General features: G+C 44.9%; 1 protein-coding gene across 1 annotated transcript in view; it reads right to left on the reverse strand.

Annotated features, from left to right (window-relative positions):
* The window catches only part of adcy5 (adenylate cyclase 5), a gene marked incomplete at both ends in the record, with an annotated part of 168,291 nt that extends 152,033 nt beyond the window's left edge, over window positions 1–16,258 (reverse strand). The window contains one exon of the mRNA XM_080478146.1: window positions 15,317–16,258. Coding sequence (XP_080334272.1) covers window positions 15,317–16,258 — 942 coding nt within the window. The remainder of the gene's footprint in view (window positions 1–15,316) is intronic.
* Window positions 16,259–16,661: the final 403 nt, after the last annotated feature.

A 16,661-nucleotide genomic window follows, 5' to 3' on the forward strand; every position in this document is an offset into this window, starting at 1 on the left:
CTAACCCACCTGTAGACCTGGCTAACGGAGCTAACACCGGACTCGAACGTTACGCTGGATGGTTTCCAACTGACACGGGCAGACAGGACAAAGGAGAGTGGTGAGAGGAAAGGAGGAGGGCTGGCAGTGTTTGTGAACGATAGATGGTGTAATCCCGGCACATCACTGTTAAAGAACAACTCTGCTGTAAGGACATTGAACTGTTAGCGGTTAGCATGAGGCCGTATTACCTGCCGCGGGAATTCTCGCACGTTATCGCGATAACTGCGTACGTTCCCCCCTCTGCTAACGCCCACTCAGTGTGTGATGTCCTGCACTCGCTCACAAACAGGCTGCAGACACACCACCCACAGCTCTCCTCCATCACCGGGGACTTTAATCATGCCTCTCCTTCCTCTACTCTGCCCACCTTCAAACAATATGTCACCTGCTGCACCAGAGACAATAAAATACTGGACCTTTTCTATGCCAACACTCAGGAGGCATACACCTCATCTCCTCTCCCTCCCCTTGGCCGATCAGATCACAACCTTGTGCACCTCCTGCTTGTGTACAAACCTCTGGTACACAGACAACCAGCTGTGACCCGCACCATTAAAATCTGGTCCGATGAGGCAGAAGAGGCTCTCAAAGACTGTTTTGAGACAACTGTATGGGAAGTGTTCTATGAGGACCACGGGGAGGACATCGACGGCCTCACAAACTGCATCACAGACTACATAAACTTCTGTGTGGATTACACGGTACCCACCAAGACCATACACTGTTTTGCCAACAGCAAACCGTGGACCACTCCTGAGATAAGGGCCGTCCTCAGGGACAAAAGGACGGCCTGTGAATCAAAAGACAGGGAGGAGATGAGGACTGTGCAGAGAGAGCTGAGGAGGAAGATCAGGGAGGGGAAAAGCAGCTACAGGAGGAAGATGGAGGAACAGCTGCAGCAGCGGAATGTCAGCGGAGTCTGGAAGGACCTGAAAGCCATCTCGGGTCACAAGGACTCCAACACCGAGCTGGTTCGGGACCAGGAGGGGGTGAATGATCTGAACATTTTCTTCAACAGATTTGAACAGACATCCACCCCTCCCCCGACCCATTCCATCCCGCTGCAATCACCACCACCAGCTGTCCCCACCCCCATCCCACCCCCCTGCACACCGCTCTCTGCTCCCCTCAGTGTCAGCCACACCCTCACTCCCACAACTACCCCCCCCCACAGCCCCCCTTGCTCCAGCCTGTCCTTCACAACAGCCCAGGTGAACAGAGAGCTGAGGAGGCTAAAGGTCAGGAACCGGTCCGGATGGCATCAGCTCCATACTCCTCAGAACCTGTGCAGACCAGCTCAGTGGGGTCATGGGGCACATGTTCAACCTGAGCCTTCAACTGGGGAGAGTACCACAGCTCTGGAAGACGACCTGTGTGGTACCGGTGCCGAAGATCTCCCGCCCCAAGGACTTCAACCACTTCAGGCCGGTGGCGCTGACATCACACCTGATGAAGACCTTGGAGAGGTTGGTCCTTCTCCATCTGCGCCCCCTGGTGAGCTCATCGATGGACCAGCTGCAGTTGGCCTACCAGCCAGGCATCGGGGTGGAGGACGCCGTCCTCTACCTCATGGAGAGATCTCTCTCTCACCTGGAGAGGGCTGGGAGCTCTGTGAGGATCATGTTCTAGGATTTCTCCAGTGCTTTCAACACCATCCAGCCCACGCTTCTGGGGGACAAGCTGCAGCACACTGGAGTCGACCCGCACCTCACATCCTGGCTCCTGGACTACCTGACCAACCGGCCACAGTTTGTGAGGACACGGGACTGTGTGTCTGACCTGGTCATCTGCAGTACGGGGGCTCCACAGGGGACGGTCCGGGCTCCCTTCCTCTTCACCCTCTACACTGCAGACTCCTCCCACAACACATCCACCTGTCACCTGCAGAAGTTCTCTGACGACTCCGCCATCGTCGGCCTCATCACCAACGACAACGGGGCGGAGTACAGAGAACTCAACCTGGACTTTGTGGACTGGTGCCAGCGGAACCACCTCCAGATCAATGCGGGTAAAACCAAAGAGCTGGTGGTGGACTTCCGCAGGCAGAGACCCACTCCCCCCACACCTGTGAACATTCAGGGAAAGGACATTGAGATAGTGGACTCTTATAAGTACCTGGGCTGGTCTGACAATACCCAAGCTCTCTAGAAGAAGGGCCAGAGCAGACTCCATCTGCTGCAGAGACTCAGGTCCCTTGGACTGCAGGGGGCGCTCCTGAGGACCTTTTATGACTCAGTGGTGGCATCAGCCATCTTCTATGGAGTGGTCTGCTGGAGCAGCAGCACTCCGGCTGCAGACAGGAACCAACTGAACCAACTGGTGAGGAAGGCCAGCTCTGTCCTGGGCTGCCCCCTGGACCCTGTGGAGGTGGTGGGAGACAGGAGGATGTTGAAGAAGCTTTCATCCCTGATGGAGACCGTCTCCCACCCCCTACATGGTACCGTCACATCACTGGGCAGCTCCGTCAGTGACGGGCTTCTCCACCCGCGGTGTCTGAAGGAGAGACTCCGCCGGTCCTTCCTCCCTGCTGCAGTCAGACTCTTCAACCAAGCCTGCTCCCAGTAGACCACTGCACATCACAACCGGACAATATCACTCCACTGCAACTGGGCAAGAAGTGGTGCTATAACTATAATAATCTATAAGAACGGATTTACTAAGTAAAATACATCCACCCCATATTCTGTACATGTCCACACTTATAGGCACCGTGTGCATATTTTTATTATATTGTATTTTATCTGCTTTTTTTTAGTTCCTGCTATGTGTACTTCTTTCTCTTTACTATCCTGTTGTACCACTGCAAATTTCTCCACATGCGAGATAAATAAAGGATATCTTATCTTATCTTATCTTATCCAATTTGTTCCTTTTGCTGCCCACACATGCTCTATACTGCCCCCACAGGTCAACAATGGTTTTACTCTTTTTGCTATCCATCCGAAAGCTCTCTGGAAATGTACCAAATTACACCTGTATTTAATGAAGACGATGAATAAAACGCTCACTATTTCTGTCTCAAGCTCTAGAGTAGACTACATTTAAGCCTTTAGACCAAGAGACACTGTAATCCCACCCTGTATCAGAAGATTAAACAGTTGATCATGTTGTTTGACCTTGAACCTCCAGCGTGACCTTCGGCGCAAAGTCCCTGATACTTCAGCTGAATTTTCAATCCAGTATGGTTGTTGAAGATGGTTTTTAAAGCCTCTAAAGGCCTATTAATGCAAACAATATTTTGACTGTTTCGTGAGCGTTTCCCTTCTTCAGATTTGTCTAAATTAACATTTTTGTTTAGTTCACAGCTAAATTAGTTGCTAAAAAAACATCCTGACTTTAGATCCTGTTAAATCAAATGACAAGCATTTTGTTTGAACAGCCCACCGAGGCCTCGACAGCACAGAGTGCAGCTTTATAATAACTTGTTGACATGTGATCTACAGCTAGAGCAGTACGACTTGACTTGCACTTTAAAATGTCATTATTGTTGAGGAGCCACAGCCAATTCATCACTAACTGCTGACTGTTGGCTTTTGACACAGAGCAAAAGTCATCCTCCTGACCAGGCACATGCACTGAGCACACGCTCAGCATCGGCCTCAATGCTCAGCTGATAAAGGAAAAAAAAGGCTTACTTACTGACTTCAAAAGACATACTGTATTTGCTAAACTATGTGCTCCTTGCCACCGACACAAATAAGTCAAATGCAAAGAGAAAACAACTGACAAGAACCCGCTGTCAAGCATAACAAATGTGATCGTGAGTCTAAATATCAGGTGAGAAATAACTCACCCTTGCTCAGAATAATGAAGTAGCATTGACAACCATTATCAGCATCACATAACAGGCCCAGTCAGCAAGCAGAAAAAAACCTGTGTGTATATATATATATATATATATATATATATATATATATATATATATATATATATATATATATATATATATATATATATATATATACATACAATAGGGATGTCCCGATCACACTTTTTGGCCCCCGATACCGATCCGATTTTTCAGAATACTCACCCTGCAAATATACTCAATAGTGTATTTTTGGATCAACTAAGATGTCTGAAGCCAAAAGCACTATTGGCAGAAGCTTTGTTTACCTAGAAATTATTGTAAAACTCACTTATTCAATCTTAAGAACTTATTTAAACTTTATTCAGTCATAATAACAAAAATTCAATGACACTCTGAAGTCTTGTATCTCTTATTTATGTTAACTTAAACAACTTCACCTGGATTTTGTGGCAAATAAATCACTATGAACACGGCTCAACACGAGGCTTCAGGGCATGTAGTACACATGCCAGGTCTTTAGGGGCGCTGTGACTCACCAAACACAATAAAAACACAGAAGAAGACAGACCACATAGATATTTAGAAGTAGAGTCCTGCACCAAACACATAAACCACTACATATGACTCTAGTTTTATAGGTCTATGGCCCCGCTCCGCCTGCTTCTAGCTTCTGCAGCTCCACCCGAGCTTGTAGTCCCTGATTGTTGTGGTTATTAGGTGACGTAGCGAACATCAGTTTACGGCAGGTAGCAAACGGGGCTCGCTTTACGGCAGCTGACGTGAAAAAGTTGTTTGTTTTTTTAGATCACCAATATCTCCCCGATCCGATATCTACCCATCTGATCGGGACATCCTCGATAGATAGATAGAGAGAGAGAGAGAGAGAGAGAGAGAGAGAGATAGAGAGAGAGAGAGAGATAAGGGATATATATAGAGAGAGAGAGAGAGAGAGAGAGAGAGAGAGAGAGAGAGAGAGAGATAGAGAGATAGATAGATAGATTAGGGATATATATATATATATATAGAGAGAGAGAGAGAGATGCACGGCCCTATACATACATATCCAGACACTAAAATGTACTCCCACGTACATATATGCACATACACACCCTTATATACCTGCAATTTCATACTTCCATACATACAACCTGTACATACCACATGTATACTTTCTCTATACAAACATATACATGTGCCCTTCCCTGTAGATTCTGATTTTAACCAAGATTTATGAATTCACAATTATCAAGTAACTGGGCTCTTGCGACCCATTATGTACTGTATGTCTGTTTATAAATCCCCTCATTCCTTTACTTTGAATCAAACCGAAACAAAAATTACCCATACCTGTACTTGTACATGAATGAAAATATATTCAAGATATTCTTCCAAACTTTGGACCAAAGAAACCTATCCATCACCTTTACACCTCTTGGTCGAATAGTGTTTCTGTCATTACAGCAACAAGGACACATGAAAAGAAAATGATGTTTTTCACCTTATTAAAATCTGTGTATTGCAAAGTAAAACTAAGAACTAAACCCTCCTGGCGTGAAGTCAATCAGGTTTTTATCCATCCCAATTATACTATACATTTGATCATTTTCCTTCTCTAGACTTACATTTTTGACCCTACATTTATTTTTTTCCACTATAATTTTGTCTATTTTTGTTTAATTTGAGCACAATGGTGTCTCTGTTTTTCAGAGTGCAACAAAATAAGTTTTACAATCTGTCTGAAAACCTTCAAGGTCTTTCTCAAGGATTTTTACTGTTCAAATCTTTAAAGTTTATATCAAGAACGACTGATAAAATAAAGCTGTATTAAGCTCATAAATGATACTAGTGCTTCTGTGTTCGAACTATGCCACTTGTGACTCTGATATTTGAAACAGCTAAATGTCACACAAGTAGGTCAAAACTGCGGCGAGCGGCGAGCTGCCTGCAGGAATATCTGCTGTGACTTCCAACTGAACAAGAGAAGATAACACTTCATAGAAGTTATGGATAGAAGGAAAAGAGCCTTTTTGAACTAGGGCTGTTCAATATAACACAAAGTTTTCAACACCATCATATAAACGATAGGCATATCTTGGAACATTTGCTGCTGGTGTAAATTAGGGACATGAGAAAGAGCGCTGTTATTTAAAAGAACAAATGCCAATAGAAAAAAACATCAAGGCCTCAGTTACACGGTGTTTCAGAAAAGTTTTGCCTGGATACAACAACACTTTGAAAACAATGTCCAATTACACCGAAACGGTAGAAACATGTTGATTGGATGCTGTTGTTTGTTGTGATGTAATGAAACCACACACTGGACACAATGCTGCGAGCGATGCCAGCTTGCTGTTAATTCGTTTAAGCTTTTATCCATTACATCGCTCATTATGACAATGATCCAGCAAGATCTGCTTACAACAAACGTTATTGAAGGTTTGAAGTCTTCAGGAAGTCTCAGGAACGTCTGATGGCTCTCAATACACAATTGATTAAAAACGTGCTAATTTGTCTTCTAAGCATCAGAGAAATCAGCTGCTAGAAACAGAGGAAGTATTTACATTTTGTTGTTTCTAACTTTAGGATAGTGTTACATGGATGAATGAGTACAAGAAGATGGTTTTGGCCTTGCTGACATGTTTGAACTGCGTCTGCAGTCTTCCTCGGACTGGGTCTTTTTTATATCTGGGAACCGGTCAGCAGTGTTGTGCCTGAACGAGTTCAATGAACGCTCGTTCATCAACTCGTTCATATTTTAGGCAAACATGAACTGAACGTTCTGTATTTCTGCCTGATGAACGTCACTGTGAGTGGCGCTCATTCTGGTGTTAGTGAGCGGCTCTCACAGTTCAACATTGTTTAAGAGAGTACCAGATTTCCATAGAGCCTTCCAGTGAAAACCCAGTAAGGCTCACTGTAAACGGGCCTTAACATGTCGGGGGAAAACAGCCAATCTGGCAACAGCAGCCCCCAGAGTGGCTCCACCGCCTACGTCATCAACATGTGAAGCATCACAACAAAAACAAGTAGAAGACAGCAGCTCTACCTCAGACTCTGTCTCCACCATTAATACTTCATGGTATGGTTACAGTACTTCCCAGACAATAAGCCACTCTGTTTATGTTTTACTTGCTTTGAACCCTGTGGAGGACGACTCGGCTTTTTAAGGGTTAACAAGCTTCATGCTGCTGATACTGGGTGATGATGCGTTCAGGTGCATCACGTAACTCCGACATTTCTTTTTTTCCTTTTTAAATTTGGTGGGTGCAGCTTATATTGAATAGTCCAGAAATCATGGTACTTAGAGTGTAGGGGTGGGAAGCTGCAGCTGGCTACTAGTGTGGACTGAATGGGAGGCAACGATGGGGAAATGCCAGTATTCTGAGGGTAATAGCTCGCAGCAACATAGAGAAAAAAAAGAACTATCAACTAGTTTGTTTTTGGAACTAGGAATTTAGTTCAAAATGTTGAAATATGAACTGAACTAGTTCATTTTAAAATTTGTGAACTGAACTCGTTCATGTCGAAACTGAACTTTCCCAACACTGCAGATCGGGGAATGAAATCCCAGTAATACTACGCTCAGTACATCTTTAGTTTTCACCAGGCGGTGCTGTGGCACAACTAAGACTGAGACCACCCAACTGTAAGTTGGAAAACCACAGCCGATTTCCACATCTTGGTGCCATAAACAAAATATGTCTATTTCAGCAAGATAATGCAAAAATGATTCAAGAATGTTTTTTTAACACAACAAACAAATTGAGGTGTTGATTAGCCTCCAAATTTCAAGAATCTAAACCAGAAAGAGCGTTTGTGGGATGTGCTGGACAAATTCAAAGAGCGTCTTAGCACTTTGGGATTTGTTTGCCAAATGTAAAGCGCATAACAAATCAAATGTATTATTGTTATTATTGTTGTCTGGAGGGAGTGATAAAAAGCCTTCTGCAGAGGTCATGTGACCCCGTACACTAAGTCATGTCCATGCTGTTCATGGCTGGAAGTAAAAATATACAGGTGGCCGCGGGAAAGCTCAGAGAGAAGTTGGTCGTTGTTTGTAGAATAGAATCTGTTGCTAAGTTACAGGAGTACCGAGCAGTTTTCTGGCCTGGTAATGCGTCAGTATGGTCTCTCAAAGGTACTCTGGTTTTGCCCTGCATCCATGTTTGCTTCAAAGACAAGTCTCTACAACAGTAGCATCCTCTGACTGCGCTCCTCCTCAGCCCCGGGCTGGCTCACATCCTCAAACACAATTTCACAAAAAGGAATTAACGGCTGAAACTAAATATTTGAATTCGACCACAGGGGACAGACACAAGGCACGAGCCCCACGGTGTGAAAGAGGACGTTTAGATAATGATTTTCAGACACTTCTCCTGTGGGCCACTCTCCTCTCATCACTCCACAGCATGCAGAGCTCATTTGTGGAGAGGAAAGTGGTCAAAAATGTGGAGGCGGCAGAGTCTCATAGGGAAATTCAAAGTGTGTCCAGAAACAGGTCAGGACCGGGAGGGACGGGCGCATCACGGCAGGTAACGAGAGGAGGGAAAATGTGAACATCTGGTTCTGATTTCCACACATTACGAACAACAGGCAACTCAAGGAGATGGACGGGAAACGCTGTTACAGCTGGAATTCCGCCAACTGGGCCGAGTGGGCCGACGGTCCAAAGAAGAAGAGAAACAGTTGCAGAAACCGAGATGACACAGTCAGGAAAACAAATCCAGGAAGAAAATCCCGCCGCACATCAGATTTTATACATCAAGCTATGTTTTCTATGCCTTTTGTGGCTCCAGAGGAGCCATGGGAAGTCTGATAAATCACCTCAACTGGCATCAGCTGGGGATGAAAAAAAAAAAAAAGCACGTTTGAAAATGAGATAAAACCAGAGGTGTGCAATTAGAGAGCGATGGGCTCAGTAAACCAGGCTTGCAGCTGGAGGCCAGCATCGCCTCGAGCAGCCTCTGACCAAACGGTGGGGAGTCCACATGCATTGTTGGGATTTTAGGTGCAAAGATTTAAAAATGCATGACGACTGTATGTTTGCTGCATGGATGCTCTTATTCCCAGAGCTGATCTGTAGTTTCTCATAGAAATCTGAATGTTTTCTATCTTCATCCCTCTTTAATAGCTTTTTATCCAACTGAGTCACAGGCGGGTGGAGGTGATCCCAGCTGGCTATGGAGACAGGTCACCAGCCCATCACAGACCCCGTTCACACTGAGGCCCTGCTCACACGACAACGTTTCACGTGACAACACCTAACCCGCAAAAATAAAAGTGGGGGTGTTTCCACTGCAGCAGCGGACACAAAGACAAAGATGTAGTTAGTCTGCCGGGCCACAGGAGGGCGCTGTTACTTGACTTTGTAATGAAACCACACAGAGATGAGTGCAGAGAACAAAACACTATAAACGTGAAGAAACTGGAGAGAACCTGACATCCGTATGGACTGATGAGGAACCGGATGATATCAGGGAGAGTCTCAACTATTAAACTACTGATCTGGAGGAGAAAACTAGAATATGGACCGCGGGTCGTACCACTACGGGTCGGCCATGTTTGTTTACAACTGAATGAGCAGGACTCCCTCATGAGCAGTAACAGGCTCTGTAGCCTCCATCAGTCTCTGCAGGAGGGAGGGAGAGATGAGCAGTAACAGGCTCTGTAGCCTCCATCAGTCTCTGCAGGAGGGAGGGAGAGATGAGCAGTAACAGGCTCTGTAGCCTCCATCAGTCTCTGTAGGAGGGAGGGGGAGATGAGCAGTAACAGGCTCTGTAGCCTCCATCAGTCTCTGTAGGAGGGAGGGGGAGATGAGCAGTAACAGGCTCTGTAGCCTCCATCAGTCTCTGTAGGAGGGAGGGAGAGATGAGCAGTAACAGGCTCTGTAGCCTCCATCAGTCTCTGTAGGAGGGATTTGCACGATGAAAGAATCTTTCCACCTTGGGAGCCGGATTAAAAACTTTGTGGATACAGTGGATCAGAACACTGGTACCGTGTAAACGGACCCCCCAAAAGGGAAGAAAGTTTTGCGGATACACTCTAATTCGTTGTCGTGGAAACGGGGCCTTAATGTCATAGCTTTGGCGCACACACCCACCCTCTCACACACACACACACACACACACACACACACACACACACACACACACACACACACACACACACACACACACACACACACACACACACACACACACACACACACACACACACACACTCACACACACACACACACCCTTCATGTGAACATTTCTTTTTATTAAAGGGGGTTCATCTTGAGGAATTCCATTCATCACAGATGCAGTAGTGATCAAAATGTTCCCCGCGTCCAGAAAGGATGTAGGATTCCACTTCACCCTTGTGTTTCTTCTTGAAATCTAACGTTTAGTTATGTAAGCAAGAATCAGGCAGATAGTTTAGTTTTTTGCTGCATGAATGGCATGTGACCCTGCATCTGTTTGTATTTTCTGCTAAAACTCACAGTGTCATTTGATGTGCTGATGCGAGTGTGTGGGAACAAGCTGACGTATTTGTTGTTCTTTCCTCACCATGCTGTTGTTTTTAGCACATCTATCCGGCTCGTTGCTGACTTGGACAACCGCTGTTTGTGTAAGATCCTGGGATAATGAAGCATCTCGATGCAAGGCTCCTTAGAGTTCCTTTAGAAGTGCAAAATCGGGCGACCTTGGAGTCTTTCGTTGTACTACTTTTCAGATTAGCAAGGTCACTTGTGCTGAGACTGTAGCAATGCAGATATAAGATGCTGTGCATGGTGATACCACAGGCTGAGGCTTCTTTAAATGTTGGAAATTAGTACCTCAACTAGATTTAACATTGATCCATTGGAAGACAGACATGCACAGATTGTTGTTACGGTGACTGCCAAAATAAAAGTACCAAGTCCCAGGAGAATATGGACTGCGAGTCATGACACGCTGGAGGAAAACATTGTTGATATTGTCCAACTACTTGTGCCTGTGCAGAACAACTATTTACCATAGCTGTGGCGTGCATGTGCAGTAGCAGCGTTTCTGCCAGCTACATAAGGGCTGAGCCCAACCGCTGCTCAAAAGTTGTGTTTTTCCCTGTTAACACTCTGATGGAGTCAAAGAGTTTTCAAAAAGGTCCACCTTGGGAGCCGGTTTTAAAATGAGCATTTTCAGTCACTCTGAGCATGTTGTCATGCTAAGGGACCCCAAAACACAACAGAAGTTTTCATTGTCAAACGTTGTCATGTGAACAGGGTCTGAGGTCACAAATTAACCTACATTTTAAACAATCTGACACTTCCACAAACAGACTGCAGCAATCACACAGGCGCCCGTTTTAACCATATTGAGTGTAATAAAGAATAAACACTTTAATCAAATTTGTATGAAATCACATCAAAATTAAAGTGTGACTGCAGCAACTCAATGGCAAACACAGTTTCCTTTCAGCAGTTTGTTATTGACTCACAGAAGAAATTCTGACTGTTGCATTGACTCATTCATACATTTCCAAGGTATCCTGGGCTGAGCATGATAAACACACAACAATCCATTCTTAGCACATTGCAGGATCAAATCAAACTTTATTTATATAGCCCTTTTCATACAAAGGCTGTAGCACAAAGCGCTTCACATACTATAAAAATAAAAACGCACTCATACGCATGCACACGACCACACACACACGACCACACACACACACACACACACACACACACACACACACACACACACACACACACACACACACACACACACACACACACACACACACACACACACACACACACACACACACACACACACACACACACACACACACACACACACACACACACACACACACACACACCACCAACCCCAACCGCTCGTAACAAAATATAAAAACGGATGTAAGAAAGCCACAGAATATACATCCACATAGTTGGCACGCACTTTATTGTTGCAAAGAAAAAACTGACAAAAAAAGAAAACTCAAGCTCTGGTGCAGATCAATGAATGATGGTGGAGATGGTGGAGAACAGCCTGAGAAAAGTTCTCATTGCCACTCATTTGGAGCAGACAGGTCACCATGGAGCCAGATTAAGACCCGTTGATTAGAATGAAGAACTGCCTCCAGTCTTTAAGCTTCGATTGAGACAATGATCACATGACAGAGTTTCAAAACGTGGTTTCTGAAGGACAAACTGCTTCTGAGAAGCTTCTACTGAACACAACCTTTTTCTGTTGAGATTTGCTCTGCTGAATACCAGCGCTCTTTCTAATTTACAACAGCTGCAACTGTTCCACGATATGTAGTATATTGTTGATGTGATGATGTTGAAAAACGTGCACAATATTGGCCTGGCATGCTAACTAACATTGTGTTAAGGGTTTCTGCTGTTTCTGTGTAAACGGACATCATTCTCAATACGTTGCTTTGTAAACGGGAAACTTTTTGTAAACGAAAACGCAAACACAATGCCTTTTCACTTGAAACACTGTCATGTAAGCAGGGGCTTAACCAAACAGTGTGTAGCTGCTTCAGATTAATAATTGACTCAATGTTCCTTCTGGATGTGTATTTGTGTAAATAGTTGTCGGTTTCTCCGGTCTAATAACTGATCAAGTGCAGCTCAAGCCCCCTTGGACAAAGTGATAAAGTTGGATAAAGTGAGTAGAGAAGATGGATGGAAAATCCTCAAACTGTAAACTCAGCCTCATAAAAAATGCCATAGATATTTCTGGCCTTAAAATTCAGTAGAAAATTCAAGGATGGACCTGTTGGAGTTCCTGGACTCGCTGCACACCTTCACAAGGGCAATCTGGAGAAAACACACTTACGGGAAACTTTCTCCACGTTAACGCTGACGTCTTCATAAGGACTCTCGCTGTATGAGAGCTTTGTTGTTACAGGAAATATTTATGAGAAACACGGGACTCGATAAAACTGGCAAATTAGATCAACTGCCAACACTCTTACGTGTGAGAGAGGAGCTGAAGAGTCAGAAGCTCCAGCGAACCACAGACACATAAACACACAACAGAACCGCTTATGAACAACTCAGACGATGAAATTTAGTCTAACTCCAAATAATGAGGGATAATTAAGCTCATTTACAGATCTTATAGCAGATAATGTGCACCCAGCCTGGAGGCCTATGTAACTCCCATGTTCCTATGTAACAATGATGTTGTAAAAATCCAGCCGTGGGCATTTGGAAGCTATGAGGAATGTGTGCATTCAGTAAAACATTAAAATAAACTATTGACCTTGAAACTTTCAAAAATGAAATTAATGCAAATCCAAATTAAGTAAAACAATCTGTAATCTGTCTTGTTTTACAGTTTTTCCCAACAACTGTCAATGCAGATATTAAACCAACCTTGTTTTTTTACTTTATAAAGGACCTCCTTTCCGTGGAAGGTATTAAAATGTGCAGTAAAGTAAACATTCAGGGGTTGAGAGTCAATATGATCTCATATCTTAGGTTCATCTCTATTATGATAAAAGCAAAACTATGTGATCACTGTGCTCTGATCTTAAAGACTTTAGATCGCAGAAAAGAAGACACATAATGAGAATCTGTTGAGAAATTCAAAGTGAAAGAAGAAAGATCTTGTCACCTCTCTCCAAAGAAATGCAATGACCACATGACCAACTACAGTGTGCAGCTTCGACTCAAAGGTTTCTTTGATATACATATAAAGCTCTCGTGGTCAAGATGAACGAATGGGAATGAGATTTACTGAGACAAATGAGAAGGAAAAAAGGAAATGCATGCAAATCTGTATTACTATACATGTGCTTAACTTACCGCTGTTATACACCCATCACAAAACTCTTGCCGTAAAAGTCAACTAAAGTTACAAACATTACTATTTCTGTAATTTTTCTAAGACCTGATTGCTTTTCACAAATCACATGTTAATCTGAATAAACACACGTCTCCTTGCCAGTTGCCTGTATCGGAGATGAGTAGCAGCCACACAGAGCAGCGCTCAGGAGAGCTGGGGGGCCGAGGGTCTTGCTCAGGGAGATCCGGGGCATGTTTTTAGTACTGGGGGGGAAACACACACAACTCAGCCTAACCCTAACCCCACACACATGGGGAGAACACGAAAACTCCACACAGAATGACCCCGGGCTGGATTTAAACCCATGACCTTCTTGCTGTGAGGTGAGAGCACCACCCACTGCCCGGAGTGTGATTAGCTTTAAACTTAAGCCTGATTCGTGATAATCTACATTTAATCACATGACTGTGTCAAATCTCCCACAGTTTTCCACTCTGACATGATACCCCATCGCACACTCACAGACCTCCTGAACTCTCAGAACACAGACATCAAGGAGGAACTCAAGGCTGAATCCGACTTCCTAACATTTTTCACATGAAGAGACAAAACTGCTGCTGGGATCCATTTATCCATTTATCACACAGCTTTATGAAATTCACAGTTGCAGGTCATTAAAGCCAATTGCAGGTAGACGCTGGACCCACTGCAGACCCTTTACACTCACATTCACACCTTTAGGGACAATTAACGTAAAACATGTGTTTTTGGACTGGAGGAAGAATCTACAATACCCAGAGCAAGTGAGAGGAGTGAGAGGACAACGCCACCGTGCACTCTCTACTATTCAACTCTTCTTGTGCTATAGGAAGGTTTTAATTACAACTTTGGTAGTATTTTGTGTAGTCTGTAACTGTTATATTGCAAACTATAACATGCATACTGTGCAACTTGTGGTTTTACAGTAAAGCTTATTTCATTTTAATTCATCTCTGTTATACTTACAATATATTCAGTAATAAAATGTGATTTTGAGCAAAAGTAAAGTAACCTAAAGTCTTGATAAAGTCACTGCAAGATGTGCCTCAAAGGCAAAACTGGCTCCACTTCTTGAGAACAATTGTTTTAAAGCATTGAACCTTCAGGGACAGTGTGTCAGGAATCAGGTGAGAAGGTCTGGGCTCAAATACCTGCCGGGACCTTTGTGTGTGGTGTTTGCATGTTCTCCCCATGTGTGTGTGAGAGTTTCAGGGTACTCTGGTTTCCTCCCACAGTTCAAAAAGCTTAATTGGTGAGTCTACATTGCCCCCAGGTGTGAATGTGTGTCTGTCCTGTGATGGGACTGGTGACCTGTCCACAGTGTATCCTGCCCTTACCTAGAGTAATCTGGGATGGATGGAATCAGGTGGCAGTGGACCCCTTTACCTTAGAACTATATTCTAATTTGTCCTTTAGGAAAGCTGTGCACTATTCATTAAAACATCCCAGATGCATGTTGACCTGTCAGGATGAAAACATGCAGATGCCTACAAAACCCACAACTTTGCACACAATTTCGAGACTTATATATATACATATATATATATATATATATATATATATATATATATATATTTCTTTTCTTTTTGATTTTATTTCTTTTAGTTTTTATCTATCGATATTTTTTTTTTTTTTATGGAATTGTGTGACATACCTGTTTCCACAGAAAGCTGTCCATCCCGTTTAAAAGCCAAGAAATGGTCACGTGGATGGAGGAGAGGATAACTCCAGTGATGACGGCGGCGCGCATCCGGACGGGCAGCAGCGTGTAGATGACATGGATGAAGAAGACGGTCCACCAGATCCCCTCGGAGGCACTTCTGGGCTGCACGAGCAGTACTCCGATCACCTGGACCACCAACACCATGAGGATGACCACGTAGCACACCACCCACATGTGGTCCTGGTGGAAGCTGTTGCGGTTGCACACCACCATGAGCACCAGCGTGAGGAAGATGGCCACGGATAAGACCAGCACGGAGGTGACGCTGGGTCCCGACGCCCCGCCGGAGCAGTGGAAGCCCAGCATGACGGTGAAGACCAGCACCAGTACCGCCATCAGCATAGTCAAGCTGCTCTGGTTGAGCCGGAAAAAGTAGCGCTGGTAGAGCCGCTCCAACTTCTCTGACTGGAACTTCTTGGACTTGAAAATGTGCATGACGCTGCTGCAGCATGCCACCGCGGAGAAGTGAACTTCGGGCATGACCTCCTCGCTGTCGTCGCCCCTCGGTTTGGCTCTCCGCTCGTCCAAACCCAGCTCCACGGACTTGGGTCTCAACTCGCCGTCCGGGCGCTTGGAGGACGCGCGGTTCTTTCCTCGGTTCTCCTCGTCATGGTCCTGCCAAGCCGACCTGGACCTGAAGCTGACCCTGCTGACGGTGGTGGAGGATCTCCCGGGCGGCCGGTGGTCCAGATCGTCATCCTCCTCCCTCCACCGGCTGTTGGCCCTGCTCAGCTTCTTGCGCGGGGATCTGGCTGAGTATGGGCACCCGTTGGCCACAGACTCAGACTCTCCCCAAGCAGATCTGTGCTCGGTCCCTCCCCTCAGCCCCGGAGCACCGAGTCCCGGTGGGCTGACACTGTTTGATCTGGACATAGTGGCGCACAGAGGCAGGATTGACTCAATTGTGCCTGAAGAAACAAACAATCCGGAAAAGTTTTGTCCCACAATATGTGTGTGTGTGTGTGTGTGTGTGTGTGTGTGTGTGTGTGTGTGTGTGTGTGTGTGTGTGTGTGTGTGTGTGTGTGTGTGTGTGTGTGTGTGTGTGTGTGTGTGTGTGTGTGCGGTGGTGGTGGGGGGGTTATTCCCAAAGTGAATATTCCATTGCTGAAACAGCCGCGTTTTAATCCTCAATTCATGTTTGTGCTCAACTTTTAGAGGCAAATATCCAAACTAAATAAAATTAAAACAATTACTCCAAATGAAAACCAGGGGAGGCTCTGGGGAAGGAAACAATTGAACATGCGCAAAAGTCACAAGGGAGCCAGTTTGGCCACCA

This window comes from Lipophrys pholis (assembly GCF_963383615.2).
Source record: "Lipophrys pholis genome assembly, chromosome: 13".
Taxonomy (NCBI): Eukaryota; Metazoa; Chordata; class Actinopteri; order Blenniiformes; family Blenniidae; genus Lipophrys; species Lipophrys pholis.